At 39.0% G+C, this 18030-nt stretch overlaps 2 protein-coding genes across 2 annotated transcripts; one reads left to right on the top strand and one right to left on the bottom strand.

The window, feature by feature from the left end:
• Positions 1 to 222: 222 nt before the first annotated feature.
• Positions 223 to 3453, top strand: LOC117430416 (ras-related protein Rab-9B). Its single transcript, XM_059001558.1, has 2 exons — positions 223 to 360; positions 1074 to 3453. The coding sequence occupies exon 2, from the start codon at positions 1115 to 1117 to the stop codon at positions 1721 to 1723; it is 609 nt and encodes a 202-aa protein (XP_058857541.1). The 5' UTR covers positions 223 to 360; positions 1074 to 1114; the 3' UTR covers positions 1724 to 3453.
• A 4415-nt stretch (positions 3454 to 7868) lies between these two features.
• LOC117430769 (proteolipid protein DM alpha-like) lies at positions 7869 to 14837 on the bottom strand. The gene is made up of 7 exons (XM_034051219.3): positions 14678 to 14837; positions 12294 to 12480; positions 11763 to 11919; positions 11317 to 11485; positions 10854 to 10927; positions 10379 to 10444; positions 7869 to 9901 (listed from the first exon to the last, which is right to left on the bottom strand). Exons 1-7 carry the CDS (start codon positions 14679 to 14681, stop codon positions 9821 to 9823), a joined length of 738 nt encoding a protein of 245 aa, XP_033907110.1. The 5' UTR covers positions 14682 to 14837; the 3' UTR covers positions 7869 to 9820.
• Between the last annotated feature and the right edge of the window lie 3193 nt (positions 14838 to 18030).

The raw sequence follows: 18030 nt of genomic DNA, 5'->3' as shown, positions 1-18030 counted from the left end.
GACTGAGGAGGAAAGGAAGCAGCACCTATTATATTTTACTTGTGGTAATGGAATTGGCAATGCAACTTTAAACTGTACAGCACTGAGCACGTACTGGCATGCTGTGGTTGCGTTAGACATACAAAGTACTTGTAATTATTTTGAGCGTGTGTTTTGTTCACTAATTGGATAAGGGTGTAGCGCCCTCTAGCACTAGGTTTTGACAAAAATAAAAGCACGACGAGCGCGCCCCCGATGAACGTCAGGGGCGCGCTTGATCTGGGAGTGACGCGGCTGCGCGGCACCTGCAGTTGCTTTATAAGAAAAAGGGTCAACACACCGAAAAAAGTAACGGAAATCGCTGTCACTCAGGTGCAAGAGGTAAATTCAAATTCCTTTAACAAATAAGTTAACTGAGTCATACTAATTTGATCTTAGAGACAATGCTGTGGGGATGAAGCCTGGGCGTGTTATACTTTACTTGCTTTATTCAGTCCGTTTCATTGTAAATAGCATGCATATAACAGTGAACTTTCAATTTAAGTGCATTTTCAGTTATAAATGTGTCAATTATTTTTGTTTTCTATGTGTTTTGTTCTGTCACAGTACGTGTGCGTTGCTGAAAGCCGAAACCATGGCCTCAAAATAGTGAGCATTTGTAAACATTACGCAGCTGTTCAGACGCGTATGCGCACTTGGAAGCCGGGTCCTGTCAGATAGTGTCCGGAAGAGTTGTTGCTGCCGGGTAGCAAATAAATCTCGGTTCCTTATTATCTTAATCTGTAATTGCTGTTCTTAGTCAGCAGACAATGCTCAAGTAATGACAAGAACATTAAATAAAACCAAAAGAATACCTAACGTTTTGAAAAATTCGCAGCTATATTTATTGGATTTATATATATATTTGAATATCTTGAATTAACGTAAAAAAAATAATCTGGGCACAATAAAAGAGGACCCACTGATGTTAATAATGTTCACATAAGTGGTAGAAAGTTAAAGCATTGGTTTGCACTGAATTGTAGCTTCTTGAAGTATTCATTTCACATTCATGTACAATACCATAGCGATTTAAAATGATTTTTTTTTTTTAGGAGGCTGCAACTTGGAGACCGATTCTCAATCAGGTCCCGTCATGAGCGGAAAGTCGCTGCTGCTGAAAGTGATCTTGCTGGGGGACGGCGGGGTGGGGAAGAGCTCCCTGATGAACAGGTACGTCACAAACAAGTTCGACTCGCAGTCCTTCCACACCATTGGGGTGGAGTTCCTGAACCGGGACCTGGAGGTGGACGGGCGCTTCGTCACACTGCAAATCTGGGACACGGCCGGGCAGGAGCGATTCAAGAGCCTGCGTACTCCCTTCTACCGTGGGGCCGACTGCTGCCTGCTCACCTTCAGCGTGGACGACCACCAGAGCTTCGAAAACCTGGGCTGCTGGAAGAAAGAGTTCATCTTCTACTCTGACGTGAAGGAGCCAGAGAGATTCCCCTTTGTCATCCTGGGGAACAAAGTGGACAAGAGCGAGAGGCAGGTGACCACAGAGGAAGCCCAGATCTGGTGCCAGGAAAATGGCAGCTACCCCTATTTCGAAACGAGCGCCAAGGATGACACAAATGTGGAGGTGGCTTTTGAAGAGGCTGTGAGGCAGGTACTGGCTGTGGAGGAGCAGCTGGAGCACTCCATTCTGGGGAACACCATCGACCTCCACGGCAACCGCAAAGCTTCCTCTTCTTCCTGCTGCTGAGACTGAGTGGATGGCGCCTACCGGTCAGTTCCCCCTCTGTGTCTCTCAGCTCACCTTGTTGGCATCAGTGGTTTCTTTACCTTGGCTGCTGAAGCTGTTTAAGAAAGGGGTCAGGGAGGAAGAATCTGATGTATTGTGTGATACAGATCTGTATTTTTAGGTAGGCTGTCCGGCTGTGGAGTTGACGGCCCACCAGTTCAACATGGTAGGGTGCTTCAAAAATGGATATATGGAGGCTGCAAAACAGTATAGAATAAATGGCTGATCTGGAACCATTTCCTAGCCTTCCGGGCATATAATTATATAATAAATGTAAGCTGTTTGATGAGCTGTATTGGAAAGGAGACACAATAAAGCCAGACGAGGATCCTGTTTTTCAGTGGTACAGCGAATGAAAAGTTTGCTTTTAGAGAGAGAATTCCAGTACAGTCTAACTCTCTACTAAGAACCCCTGTGAAAATCAGCACAGTCTGATAGCTCTTGAAGAGCATCTAACTGTCTTTCTGTTCATAGACCCCCAGTGAGCTGGAATGAACTCCTACTTCTTTTCTGGCCTTCCAGGCTAATCATGATTGACCTGAACTGCTGTGGCTACCAGATCTTAAAGATGGGGTAACCAAGTTAAAATGGCTCGGTAATTTACATGTATAATCAATGTCTTGCTTTGTTCATTCTCCACTTTGCTGCTGTTAACAAGACTGGATTGACAGCCGGCGTGGGCTTTTTATGCACAAGTCAGTAGTTTGTATCGGACCGGTGTATTTAAAGGGAATTTTTTAGGGGCGATCTTCAATTTTATAGTTTTGCTTGGCATTGTGTTTGCAAAACTTTTTACATTTTATATCGATTTATTTAAATAATTGTTTGCAAGGGTTGTAAAGTGACCTGGGGGGGGGGGGGTTTGGGGGGTTCCAGCTTTTACATATTTGACTAAACCTAAACTTCTTGGCATTTTTCAGTTACTTTTTTTTTTTTTTTTTTGTCTGTGAAATGCATGGAACAATATTATCCAGGTACTAGCAGTGTGCTAACATGCATTGTTGTATTTATTAATCAAGTAAATGGTATAATGAGTTTCTCCATATGAATCTCAAGTGACATTTCAGGTGATAAAGGTATGTTTACATTCCATATTTGTCCGTAGCATTGCATGTCTAACATAAAACAGTAATGAGCCAAAGTACCCTATGATACACTGTGATCAAAACTGTCATTTCAGGCCTTGCATTGTTTATTTGACTCCGTCCCTTAAGATAGATAGACTAGACTTTAAAATTCCATTTCACTGTTTGTTTATTCCTAGTACCTCTTCACTAGACAAATGGTCCAACAGCAGCTAGGCCACTGGACAGAATTTGACAAACAGCAACAGAAGTGATTGACATTTCAAAGATTTGATCGGTACTTACAAAAACACACACGATTTGTATTGCTACACTAAACACTTTTATGTTATAACCTTGACTCCTGGCTGTGCCTGCCCCTACCTGCAAGTTCGGTTTCAGTAGTTTGAGGTTATTTGCTGCTGTTTTGTATTTGCTTCACTACTAAAAGTAAAATGTAATATTTTTTTATCTATGTCTAATGCTGATACTGTATAAAGAAGATACTAAACTAGAAAGCTGTGTACTTCTGAACTAGACCTAGATGCTGACAAGCTAGTCTTTGTCATGTGAGGTCCTATCAACGTTCACAGGTATCCTTGTACTTAAAAGCAAAGACTGAGGTGATGGTGCGATATATTCAGTTCTGATGAGCTCTATCCTATAAATGTTATCTTTAAGATATGTCACTTAATCCACAGCAAACAAAGGCTGTGTTGTATTTCAGTTTCAGATCTGGACTGGAAGGGCCAGTATTGCCCACTTGATTTAGATCATTAAAATAGACCCTGCAATCTGAGTCTGTCCTTTTGAATATCTTGCTGGGATGGGTGTACTGCATGTGTGGTGTCTATTTTACTGTATTTTTTTCTCATTCTGCATTCAGTGTTCATTAGCCCCAATTACTAGGGCTGCACTGAGAGAGAGGAATGCCATTTTCAAAAAATGTTTTATTAATTAAGCATGCGTGTGGTACTAGACATGGTGATATTGCTCCTTGTGTGCGTATGTGTGTGTATAATATATATATATATATATATATATATATATATATATATATATATATTATATATATATATATATATGTAATACAACATATAAATCTGTGCAATACATATCAGTGGGGTTACACAGTGCTAGTAATTATCATGCCAATCTTAATTTTACTGTGTGTTACAAATAATGTCTTAAGGCTGCAAATGGGATAGTGTACTTATTGTAACAACAAGGAAGACTTTTCTTTGCTGAAGGTAGCAAAGTTACTAAAATATCACACCACAGACACCATGGCAGCAGTATTAATTAAGACCAGGCCAAATAAGAATCACATTCTCTGTTAGTAAAACTAATACCACACCAGCTATTCCGCATCTATGTCCAAATACGGTTGCCGGGTAGTGTATATATGAAACTGAATGAGGGTTCTTAAATGTGAATTTGAATTATGTACATTTAAAAATAATGTCATATAAATGGAGAACAAAAATATATTTTTGTGTTTTGGGGGGGAAGCTGAAGTTACCTGGTGTGGCATGTCTCCAAACAGTATATTCAGTCTCTTTGTGTGTTACAGGTACAGTGTCACATGGCAGCCATTAGACACGCTGTATAAGAAGTGATGCTGGCAGTGTGGAGCCGTTCATTGAAATGGAACAGGCTAGTGTTACATACCTAACAGTGTAGTGCTTTTAAATCAAAGTAATACAAAATAAACTGTTCAAAATGCAAAGGTGTGCGTTGTCTTAATATTTTCCCCAGAGCAGATTTCATATTTTTATTTTTATTATATACAGACGTGCTCAAATTTGTTGGTACCCTTACAGCTCATTGAAATAATGCTTCATTCCTCCTGAAAAGTGATGAAATTAAAAGCTATTTTATCATGTATATTTGCATGCCTTTGGTATGTCATAGAATAAAGCAAAGAAGCTGTGAAAAGAGATGAATTATTGCTTATTCTACAAAGATATTCTAAAATGGCCTGGACACATTTGTTGGTACCCCTTAGAAAAGATAATAAATAATTGGATTATAGTGATATTTCAAACTAATTAGTTTCTTTAATTAGTACCACACATGTCTCCAATCTTGTAATCAGTCATTCAGCCTATTTAAATGGAGAAAAGTAGTCACTGTGCTGTTTGGTATCATTGTGTGCACCACACTGAACATGGACCATAGAAAGCAAAGGAGAGAGTTGTCTGAGGAGATCAGAAAGAAAATAATAGACAAGCATGGTAAATGTAAAGGCTACAAGACCATCTCCAAGCAGCTTGATGTTCCTGTGACAACAGTTGCAAATATTATTAAGAAGTTTAAGGTCCATGGAACTGTAGCCAACCTCCCTGGGCGCGGCCGCAAGAGGAAAATTGACCCCAGATTGAACAGAAGGATAGTGCGAATGGTAGAAAAAGAACCAAGGATAACTGCCAAAGAGATACAAGCTGAACTCCAAGGTGAAGGTACGTCAGTTTCTGAGCGCACCATCCGTCGCTTTTTGAGCGAAAGTGGGCTCCATGGAAGAAGACCCAGGAGGACTCCACTTTTGACAGAAAAACATAAAAAAGCCAGACTGGAATTTGCTAAAATGCATATTGACAAGCCACAATCCTTCTGGGAGAATGTCCTTTGGACAGATGAGTCAAAACTGGAGCTTTTTGGCAAGTCACATCAGCTCTATGTTCACAGACGAAAAAATGAAGCTTTCAAAGAAAAGAACACCATACCTACAGTGAAACATGAAGGAGGCTCGGTTATGTTTTGGGGCTGCTTTGCTGCGCCTGGCACAGGGTGCCTTGAATCTATGCAGGGCACAATGAAATCTCAAGACTATCAGGGCATTCTGGAGCGAAACGTATTGCCCAGTGTCAGAAAGCTCTGTCTCAGTCGCAGGTCATGGGTCCTCCAACAGGATAATGATCCAAAATACACAGCACAAAGCACCCAAGAATGGATAAGAACAAAACATTGGACTATTCTGAAGTGGCCTTCTATGAGTCCTGATCTGAATCCTATCGAACATCTATGGAAAGAGCTGAAACTTGCAGTCTGGAGAAGGCACCCATCAAACCTGAGACAGCTGGAGCAGTTTGCTCAGGAAGAGTGGGCCAAACTACCTGTTAACAGGTGCAGAAGTCTCATTGAGAGCTACAGAAAACGTTTGATTGCAGTGATTGTCTCTAAAGGTTGTGCAACAAAATATTAGGTTAGCGGTCCCATCATTTTTGTCCATGCCATTTTCATTTGTTTTATTATTTACAATATTATGTTGAATAAAAAATCAAAAGCAAAGTCTGATTTCTATTAAATATGGAATAAACAATGGTGGATGCCAATTACTTTGTCAGTTTCAAGTTATTTCAGAGAAAATTGTGCATTCTTTGTTTTTTGTGGAGGGGTACCAACAAATTTGAGCACATCTGTATATATATAAATAAATAATAAAACCAGGGCAGTCTTCATCAGGGTTTGCTAGATATGTATCCACATGTACTTTTATCATGATCTCTAACTGACATTTTTCTACAGGACAGTAATCGTATATCAGATTTTTTTTTAAATATACATATTTATTTTCTTTTTATTGACAAATCATTTCATGCATGGTGTGTGTGAGGACATTTGGGTACCTTTGAAAATTAACCTAAATATTTTAAATTAAAAGGAAAACAAATAATATAGTGGTACACAATGTACGGTAACTTGAAACTACCATTTAAACCATTTAAGCCATTTCATGACTGCAAAACTTAAAAGTATGCTATATAGATTAACTTGTGCAGTGAAAGACATCTTAACATTTGAAATGATGTTATTAAACGCTTGTTGCTAAAATTATTCATTTGGGAAGCAAAACAAATATACTAAAATTTTAAAATAAAGTAATAGCAAAGCAAAAAAATAAAAATCGCATACTTTTTACCTAATGAATTAAACTAAAGTGTTTACCCGTTTAAACGTGGCACCATAGTTATCAAACACAATTTCATTTTTAAAAAAAAAATTAAATACAAATAATTTAGTAAATTGATCTCTCAGACTCACCCCATGTATTCAAGTGTTTTCAAAAACTTTCCATTTTCTTTTCCCTAAAGTTAGGCACTATATCCAGAACAAAACAATGTTGCCACTTTGGCCAGGTCCAAACTATATACATCCATAAATAAATAAACAAGACAACCTAATTGTGCCTAATCTGATCACACATTTAGAGACATCACAGTGTCTTTCTTGTGGATATAAAATCTGATAATTCACAAGATGTGTAGTACGTGTGTCTATATACATTCAGATAAAAGAAATGGAAAGCATGAGTATACCCTTTCCCACCCTTGACTCCTTCAAGCCTTCTCTATCTCATTGGAGGAAGTGGTACCATTCCTGGAGGATTTCAGGATCTCCTCCAGTTCTTGGGTCTCCTTCACTCGGATAGAGTTGTATAGTCTCACCTTCCAGGAGTCTTTGGAATAAGCCCAGTTAGCCGACAGCCCCATGAGGAAATGAATCTGTGGGGAGAGAAGGATGGCCGGCTTTGTGTCTGAGTGGACTGTCCTGGGCCCCTGGGCAAGTCTGGCTTCCAAGCCATTAAAAACACGGAAAAAAACAGTTTGCAAAGATATATTTATACATATGATTTAGCAGTAAAAATTTAACTCATGCATGCACTAAATGACTAAATCAAAATGTTCTCAATGTTATTTACCAGATTTGAAAATCTTGCTACTTGAAAATGTGTGTATTTGACTGACTGAATTTCAAATTTCGATATGTAGGTCAATCAATTGTGATTATGGAGATTCAGGCCATGGTAACTTATTTTTGCATGAGTCCTGTTCAATATAAATAAATTGTTCCCCTGGCCTGCGGATCATTGTTTTGTCAACTGTCAGGATCATTTCAGAGATAATATTTCTATGCTTTGGGAATCCCAGATAAAGAATACTAAAAATAGGCCAGTTAGTGTGTTTAAAACCTCAAAATGACTCCAGGAGCGTTAAACATTTGCCACCATAAAAAAGAAAAACAAGAATTCATCACATCAGCCTTTTTTACCATCTTTGACCATCTTTTATTACCAAAAATACCTGCCTACTGACACATTTCAGCCTTACAGTTCAATTACAGTAACAGTCAACACCTTTAAAGGCAGAACCTTCCTTTTTCATATAAAACACCACTAATGATGTAACAGGCACTACTTGAATAGCCACACAAGTGCTGTAGAGCTAGAGTAGTTAATATATACAAATGCACGCTTTTGTGTTTAGCAATAATTTCAAAAAGATTGTTAAAAGGGGTTGAATAGAGTTAAACCTTAACAAAGCCCCTTTCAATAGCACCTTCCACAAACGTTCCCGTTAAGAAAGTTTATAGAATCTGGTTATTATATTACAGTTAAGTGCTGCAGAAATGCATTAAGATTCATGGGTACACAATAAGGGTTTTCGCACATTTAGCTTTGGGTAGGTTCAGAACAAAATAAGCCACTAACTACGGTTTTGAAATCCTCCCATCACTCTCTTCCCAGTGTTGTAGTCTGTTTTTGAATGCATAAAGCATGGATTCCTAATTCCGGCCCTAGAGGGCCAATCCAGATTTAATAGGAACAATTGGAATATGTAAATCAGTGGTACTTTAGGGCCTTGATGGAAGCTGGGAACAAAAATCAGGAACAGAACGTCCAACTTGCGATCATTCAACTGCTTCATTAATAGGATATAGGCTCACTCTGTTGTACCTGGGTCACATTGATGATGCAGTTGACACCAGGAGGAACAATTACTTCTGTATTACAATAAAAATACCTTTAATGATACTCTCAAAAAAATGTGATACCTACTTAAGAAATGGAAATGCACAAAAGGTGAGTTCTAGAATTTGAAGAAACAGTTCTAGTGCCCAAGAAAATGGCTCAAACTTTTGATGCGAAACAAAATGAGGTCTATTGATCTCAACTGTTAGACAAACTAATTTAAGGGGGTTCTGATAACCATCTAAAAGCAACTGTCAAAATAAGTTTTTTAGCCAAGGTGTTTAGACCCAAACTCATATGGTAGCACTCTGAGTAATCTACGCTTTTCAGAAGAACAAAAAGGTGGTTGGATTGGCATGCTATAACTTAAGCACGTTTATACTTACCGGATTAATTTCTTTACATGGACTTTCAATATCAGTCCCACATTCGAACAGTCATATACACATTCCCAATTCTAAGATGGAACACTAGGCTAATACTAAGAATCTATCCCACACACAGTATCCCAGATATGAGGCCAACAGGCTACAGTCAAGTCTACAGCAACCATAACTACTTGGCATTAGCTATAAGGGATGCTGTGAAAGTAAGCATGGGCCAAAAGTGATGCCATGGTAACCAGCATGTATGGTTTACCATCTGCTGCTTCAAAAGCAAAGTTTAGTTAACAGGCCCTCAAAACATAGCTGGCAGTAGTAATCCATCAGGAATTACAGTATAGTATTGATCAATGGAATGTTTAAGGACAGCAGTGAGAGATTTGTGCAGACAGGGAAAAGGGACCAAGAAATCTTTCATTTCACACAGAACAAAGCATGTAAAGTACAGGTTATACCCTCATTTAAGCCTAGTACAGTCAGCAGCTTGTTAGAATATAAATTATTCAAAAGCCTTATAATAGCTTGTTTATTTATTTATTTTTTAATAAAAAATTAGCAGCTTTTATCCAATCTTTTAAAACAGAAAGGCAGCAGCTGGACTTCCTGAATTGGGAAGAAGATTCATTCCACTCTTACCTGACAGATATTCAAATATAATTTAAGGATATCTAATCCTAATTTGGAATACTTTTTAGGTTATTTTAACACGGTTTTGTAAAAATGTCAAATAAAAAATATGAACAGTTTATATGTAAGAGTTTCATTCAACTCCTGACATCTTTTCGAAAGTCCTGACTGTACTAGACCAGAATTGGAAGCTCAGCGTTGTGTGTTAAGAGACAGTTTGAGACTGGAGAAACTAGCACCTAGTGCAGATACCCTGTCGCCCCAGAAACTTCAGCACAGCAAAGTTATAGGTTGTGGACATCATGTAGGTGAGCTAGAGAGAGATGGCAAAATAGAGAAAGACAGAAAAAAAAGAATGAGAATCACTGTTTTTATAATATTACTGCAGTCTTACAACATTCACTCATCCTCCACTGACATCTTGTAGTTTTCTTATAAAATACAACTATGTTTGGTGGGTATTTCTACTGCCTGAAATCTAATACATATTAACAATAGACATTGCAAATGCTGAATTTCTTCAACATCCCCAGAGCATGTCCTTTACACATCAACATGCTCACTTTTCATACAAAGGTTATAGCTGAAAAGGAGCTTTTTACCTGGTACAGGTGTACTTGTTTGTAGCTGGATTTGATTTGACCACAACTCTTCAGTGTATCACTATTTTATTGTCATGATCTGTGATGCCTCAGCATGAAGGCCAAAGAGAATCATTCAGACTTTTTAAAAATATATTCATCTTGAACACTGGACTCCCACTAAAAGTGCCCTAGCAGAGTGTACTCACCAGTGCAACGAGAGTCGCTCCAGCTCCAGCAAAGGCTGCTATATACAGGTCAAAGGTCATGTCAAACTGCAAAATACAAAACAACAGACTGCAAACCCATATCGATATCAATTAGCAGTCTTCCTCATCTCTCTGGGAAACAGTGTAAAGACAAAAACTTCCACAATTATAAGTTAGCCTGCCCTAGATTTGAAAGTGTAGAACGAAAATGTTTTACTGTAGCTCTGAGAGCCTGAGAAGAAAAAAGTTTCAGTAGGGTTCAACTTTTATAACTACCAAGCTCCACTGAATTCAAAACTAACATCTGGGTCACGGTTTAGCAATCTTTTCAATGCCTTAAATCTTGAAGATTTTTCAAAATACCAGTGGTAACTACAGTAGTAACTATAGAGGTAATCTCGGTTTTAAAGTGTGGCAATGTATGATGAATGACGTGAAGGGGAGCGATAGATGACAGCTGATCTGCTGTACTCACCTCCTTAGTTTTACAAACAGCTACCAATGTCATCCCACAGACTTTTCCAGGTGTAGCATTCCAGGGCAAGACTCCTGAAGAAAACAAAAGCAGAGACTAAAGTTTTCCTCAACACTTGCTCTACCTCCTGGTAACAGCCTCCCACAATCTGAGCAAGCCTGGTGTAAACTGTGAACTGTCTTTGATCTGACACAAGTAATTAGGCGAAGGCCTAGTATAGAAAGGATTTATTCACTACAGTGGCTCCAAAGAGAAGGGCTTTGTGAATCTCAAGGCATTTATTGGTGTGGCATCCCAGGGCAGTACCCCAGCAAGACAGAGGAGTGACGTTCATCTCTCCCTGGTGGCTCTTCAGATGCGTTTCAGTAGTTGATATTGCTTAGGATAGTGAAGGAGGCTCCCTGTATTGTCTGCCACAGGGAACTGAATTTTTAAATAAATGAAAAGTGAATTGTTCCCGTACCGTATTGCCTGGCATCCACACAGAGTTGGTTGAGTCCTGAGCTGGTCTCAGACAGGATGGTAATGGTCTGGCAAGTTGACGACATGTTGTAGAAAATATAGACAGGCAGTGCAGCGCAGGCAAACACAAGAAGCCAGATCACTGCAAGCAGGTAGGTCACTGCAATAAACTGAGAATGAGGAGAAATGAGGCAACGTCAGCAACAGGATCTATCAGTACAGTGTTACAGAGTCTACCGAACAAAACCTATTGCACAATCATTGCACAGGATCTACCAAGTGCAGCAGAACGCGATTCAGGGTTCTCATTTGAAATAATGCTGGGTACAAACAGCACAGGTTTTCAACTCTGTCTTAATAAAACAGCGATTTCATGATTTTGAATTTGTTTGTGGTAAGACTGGAGGTTGAGCCACTACCACCACCTTCTCCACCCTGGTTCATTACCGTGGTGCTCAGGCATCTCCCACATAAGGTGGACCTGAAGTTTCCAAATGTCTCCTTGATGGCACTGGTGGTATAGAAGCCCTCTGCCAGCAGGATGATACAGTACAGGAAGAAGAAGGAAGCAGTCCCGTAGATAATATACTGGAAATACACGATTCTGTGAAATAGGGAAGAAAAAGGAGGAGGGAAGAGAAAATAGTTGCAGTTCAGGACGAGGGGGCAAGCAGTGGGTTTAAAGGCTGATTTGCTATACCAGATGAGCTATGGAAAAACCTTTCTGCTGCTATTTGCCAGCTTTAATGTAAGTTGTAGTTGGGTGACAGATTTCCTTAACTCTGGATTAAAACAAGTTAGGGCATTTAGAGAAAATTAAAGCTTAAAATACAGATATTCCCTATCCCTTTACTCATCTCTCAAGTGACCACAACATAGCCTTCCACCATACCACCTTGGGTTTCACAATTCTCACATGATCTTGGCCAGTTTAACACTATTTTTTTTATTTTTCTCCTGTATTAAGGATGTGCTCACATGTAGGCCAGCGAGGTGTAGTCCTGCAGGTTTCGAGAGAAGTAGGTCTCAATGAGCCGCTCGGTCTCAGTCAGTGCCTGGTGCCCACAGCCGCAGAACAGAGCCACCCCAGTAAAGCAGAGCAGGGTGGCGAAGAGAGAGGCATAGGGAATCCCACCCAAGCATTTCACACAGCATTCGTAACAACCTATGGGAATAAAGCACACCAAACACAAGTCTATTTTAAGTTCTCGAATATAATTTTTTGATGCAAAGGGTGCAAGCTGGGACTAGTAAACTTCAAGTCTCGTTATCCAAGCCTTTTGATTGACACCCATGAATGAACTGACATCTAAAATTGCCTGATTTGAATTGTATCAATGAAAGCTGAATTTAGATCCGGAACAGTTAACCCTGCTAGGATCTCATACCAAGGGGCCACAGTCACAATCCAATTGACCCCCTTTTTTTTAGCAAGTTTCAAGAATTTCAAAATTAAATGGCACAAATTTTAACGATGAAGAACAAGCAGCAAGACAGCGAGCAGTTTTACTGGGAAGTCTATGGTACACTCCAGTTAGCAAGAATTTAAGGTATATATTAAACTGACATTGCTAAATTAGTTCAGGGTACACAGAGAAAGGGGGTTATTGTAACCAATATGGTAACATACCAAAACACACCTTTGGAAATGAATGAATCAGTGATGTGCAGAATGTCTATTTGAGGTTTGCACCTAAAGTAAATCTAAGGGACGCACCGTGCCATGCCCAACACTGAGCTAATGTACTGCAAATATATGGTGCCACTGTAGGACGGTCTGAGAAAGAGGCTCCCTTTATAACGAGACAATGGCCATTGTCGGACCTCAATGTGGACAAACAAAAGCTGGTGATGTCAAGTAAACAAAGAAAGGGGCTGAAATGGGCCCCCCTTCGAGAGGCAAACAAACAAGCCTTTGAGTGGGCAGGCTAGCGGGGAAGAGGAGCTTGCTCTGGCCCTGTCACTGGGGCTGGAAACGTCTGTGCCTGCACTACACAGGGCACAGGCTGCCTGGGACTGGTACACCCGACAGTTTGCATTACAACACTCGACAGTAGTAAATACATGACATGCAAATCTCAGCTCAGAGCCAGTCAGCAGGTTTTCCAGTGAGGGATTCCCAGTATTGAGCTCTCACTAGACCCCGGACCACTTTTTTTTTTTCTTCTAATAATAGTTGGTTTGAAGCTTTAGAATTCTGACACTAGGGTTGTTATCTTATTTTTCTTTGGCTGTAATCTCTATATTGAAAAGTGAAACAGTTAATACCAGAGCCAGCCCTGGAGGCTAACATTTTTTTTGTAATAAGTTTTATAAATGAAGTAACACATATGCATTGGAAGTTTAATTTCCATCCCTGAATAGTGATGACTTAAGAAAAAAGGTAACTAGTCTGTTTCCATCTTTTTCCTCTGCCAGCAAACACACGCTTTAGCTGGGACATCTTCATTTGAGTTACAAGACCGCATCCAGTAAAGTATTACATTTGTTCTGTGTAAGGCACAAACTGTTTTACTCTTCCTGCAATAATGCACATAAACATTCCTCTGGATTCATTAGACTGGTTCTTTGGTCCATCCTTGTATCTCGTCTGCCACCTGTCAAATCATCACAAAGGACCTGATTTTTCATCATTAACTTTGCTTTAACCAGCAGCTGTTATTTGTTTATTCACTTACAAACTATTCACATTTCTAAATAAATAAATAACTAAATAAATAAATAAGCTTGTGTATGTAAAATAGCTGTAAGCTCACCACAGTACCTATGACTTTCTAATAATTGATGTATACACTAAAGGTTTAAGTAAAAAAAAAAAGAAAAGAAAACGACTCTATTTGCCATTAAAACGTGGCTAATAAGTGCCTACATTGCATTATACCGACGTATTGCTGGAAAACTTAAGAAAAGTTTCGGTTTAATTTCACAATTGTGCTAACTAAAAGTTTAAAACTCCAGCTACAGGTTTTTATTCTGCAACTTTATTTAAGAAAACACATAACATGTGCAGTATTTAAAAGTTGGTTAAATTCAATTATTTTAAATAACTTTTCTGTTTTGTTCAGCCGGCATACTAACAGAATCAACTCACTTCGACTGCCATCTCACACCATGACATATCTAAAACATGCCGAACAATGCCCTTCACAAATGTAAGATATTACATATGTATTTTAAATAATGCAAATAAACACTTTGCGACACGTTTAATTTAATTAAGAACACGTTGCTGCATATCAAATCATTACAAATAAAACGAGTGTGTAAAATAAAACGGAAAGAAAACTTTTCCTGACTGCTGTTTGCAACAGCCATTATCACCAGCTAGTGTCATTCAATTTTACTATTTAATAAGCACTCACCCATTGCCAGTAAAGTTGTTAAAAGTTCCACACAGTTTTATTCGGGAACGAGACCTCTCTATGACTTGCTGTCTCTCTCTCTGTGGTATGCACAATTTGTCTCGAGCTGTCCTTGATCAATGTCTTTACTCGCTTCTATTTCTTTCACAACAATGAACAGTGCTTCTGACCGATGGACAAACCTCTTAAAGGGCCAATATCCACATTTCCTCCACCGTGCTCAGATTCCCAGCAGGCGGTGGTTAACAAATAAACATTCATGCCCGCCCCCCCCCCCCCCCCCCTTTTTGAAACTCCATAACATGTAATTGAACAGCAATACAGCCAAAATACAGCAAAAACATTCTTTGAAGAATTAAAATCCACAGAAAATAGCCCATATTGGATACAAATGGCATTGTGTAATATTGTACAAACGTGTGTCACATTTGTAATACAGCAGCAGTGTGGAGTAGTGGTTAGGGCTCTGGACTCTTGACCGGAGGGTCCTGGGTTAAATCCCCGGTTCAATCCCCGGTTCAATCCCCAGTGGGGACACTGCTGCTGTACCCTTGAGCAAGGTACTTTACCTAGATTGCTCCAGTAAAAATCCAACTGTATAAATGGGTAATTGTACGTAAAAATAATGTGATATCTTGTAACAATTGTAAGTCGCCCTGGATAAGGGCGTCAGCTAAGAAATAAATAATAATAATAATAATAATACACAGTGCATGATTTATTACATGCAGTAATGATGCAATTACTATAAATTGTAAACCCACCTAGCAAAGAAAAAGCCAAAGATCAAATCAACTCCAAAACCTGATCAGCACACTTTCAAATGAAAGGTCACCATCGCTCAAAAACAAAGACATTTGTTCAGATGTATTGGAGCAATAGTTCTGTCTGGAAAAAGTCAAGGCCATTCATTGGTGGATCCAATACCTACCAAGTTTTAAGTCAAAACCCCAAATAGTCCCATCCCTAACTTAATAGTGCTACATAGACTGAGAAAGACTTGTAGTCCAAATGTTCGTCATTGAAATCATGAAGTTTCTTGTAGTATTTCTAAATCACACAGTACCAACCAATACACCACTGCAAACGCTCATTTGCTTTCATATTTATAGCTGTGCTGCTTTTGCTCTTGTGTTGCTGAGTGTCCCTTTATCAGCTCGTTGTTGCTGCAGGTGCTTCATCACTCTATGAAAAGTTCATTTTATATGCAATATTATTACACATTACAATGCAACATCTATCATACTGTTTATGAGGTGCACATGTCTGTGTCATATGGGCATCTCTGCTTGTTGTGTGAATGTGAATCGAATGATGTCTAGATTCTTCAACACACCCTTGAAATCAAGTGGTTTTCATGGAGCAGAATTTTTTAATAAATACATGAATACAGTACATGCATAAATGAATAAATAAGATGGATGCTGGTGACATTGATGAAGTACAACATTAACGAGACAATGGCAGCATTGTAAATGTGGTGGTGCTGCACTGCTAGGCTTTGCAAAAACAGGACCACTGTTAAAGATGTGCCTACTACAATGGGTATATTGTTTAAGCAATGGAATAGCACTTGTATTTTCAATTATAAACAGAAACTGGGCCGCTGCCACTGGTACAGCACTCCAAAGGGCGATGGTGTAATTGCTATGGCACCACACGATTTTTGTTTCTATCCTATAGAAACAGTGGGCTGATGACAGTGTTTGTGGTACTGCACTGTACTTTCAGAGCAATTTAAAAACAATTGTGTGACAATGGCATTTGTTATTATAAGTGTCTTTGAAACAGTGGGGCTGCAGATTTAACACTTCAGGTCACTAGAAACAAAGCTATCAACCAGCTGATTCCATTTGTAATTGTGTTAGTCAGCCTGACAGAAAGTTAGGGCTCCAGCTAGCACAATAAAGTTTACAGTGGTACATCTGCGTGATAATTTTGCAGTTTCCACATGCTTTTCTGCCTATGCTATCCAGTTATAAACTTCAAGGGAAGGTCAGTTTTTCTTTGTCTGAAAGTCTATCTTAAGTTACAAGACTTTTGATTTTTGATTATAATTGTTACTTTTTTCACTAAAGTTGGGGACTATTTGGTATTAAAAAGGAAACACTTTATGTTAACAAAGTATCCTTGGTTTTTAATATCTACCATGGCTTATAGCTACATGTTTTCACACCGTTGTCAGGGGTAATTGTGTTTGAACCTTTTTCAAATGTTCTTTTATTCCTTCTTTGGCTTTAACCCTATATTGTTTAAACAAACAAACAAAAAATGAAACCCTGTCATTCACTTCTTTCAACACTGCACATGTGACTGGATGGACAAGGTATTACTTTTGAGATTATTAGCCCTCTAAATAATTAACATTACCAGCACTTACATTAACAGACTCATACATTTTTAAATATGTAGGTTTCCATAGTCTGTTGCTCCACAGAGATGTTGGGAACTGGTGTGCTCCAAACTGTCAGACCATTCAGACCTGTTTATAATTCCCTTTTCTCATACTATTATGCATGCTGTTCAAGCATTGTCCACTGGGGAGAGCACTCGCCAAATACTGTGACATGATATTGAAACTCTCATTTTATTTAGTTTCCAGTGCCCATGCTTAAACCACTATACAATGAAAGCAGGTGATTGCAAGGTGAATTCATCAAGTGGGGGTCCTCAGTGGGATGCTTTATGTTATAGGGGGTCACAAGTAAAGAAAGTCTGGGAACCCTTGTTTAAGTCCCTACTAGGGCCTTTAAAAGACAGCCAACCCTATGTGGACTTTCTTGGATCTTAAAGGAGTTCCATTTCTTGCCACATGGTGGCAGTATAATCACTTATAAAACAGTGTGTGGATGGCTGACATATTCCAAATGCTAGGGGCACATTGCCTTTGTGTTGTTGATTTCATAAATGCATTCCCTAGTGTTAAAACGTTTTCTTTGACAGGGGTTAAGTGGCACAGTAGACTAATTAATGCCTAGTGTTAGTATCTGTCTCAGATGATAAAATGTTGTGCTTGAGAGAGCCCCCCCAGCTCTTCCACTGTGGTTGAGAGAGCAGAATAATATCTTACTGTAGCAACGTCACAGTCTCTCACTAGAGTCACAGGAACCAACAACAGAGGTAATAGTACTGAACTTCATGTTTATGCTAAGGTCTTTGTTCTTCTAATTGGTTAATTATATCAGTTTGGGCGCGGTGAATGTATCCTATTTCTTTGTGAAAGAAATAATGATAAGCATGTCTTCATTTGGTTCCTTGTGTTGTGTGCTTTAGTAGATTCCTCGCTGTCAAATGAACTCCTCTCATTCCCACCTGCCACTGGGTTCTTCTGGTTATCTTGGAAGGAATCCATT

Source organism: Acipenser ruthenus, chromosome 26, assembly GCF_902713425.1.
Source record: "Acipenser ruthenus chromosome 26, fAciRut3.2 maternal haplotype, whole genome shotgun sequence".
Classification (NCBI taxonomy): domain Eukaryota; kingdom Metazoa; phylum Chordata; class Actinopteri; order Acipenseriformes; family Acipenseridae; genus Acipenser; species Acipenser ruthenus.
This window is presented reverse-complemented; position numbering and strand designations above follow the sequence as displayed.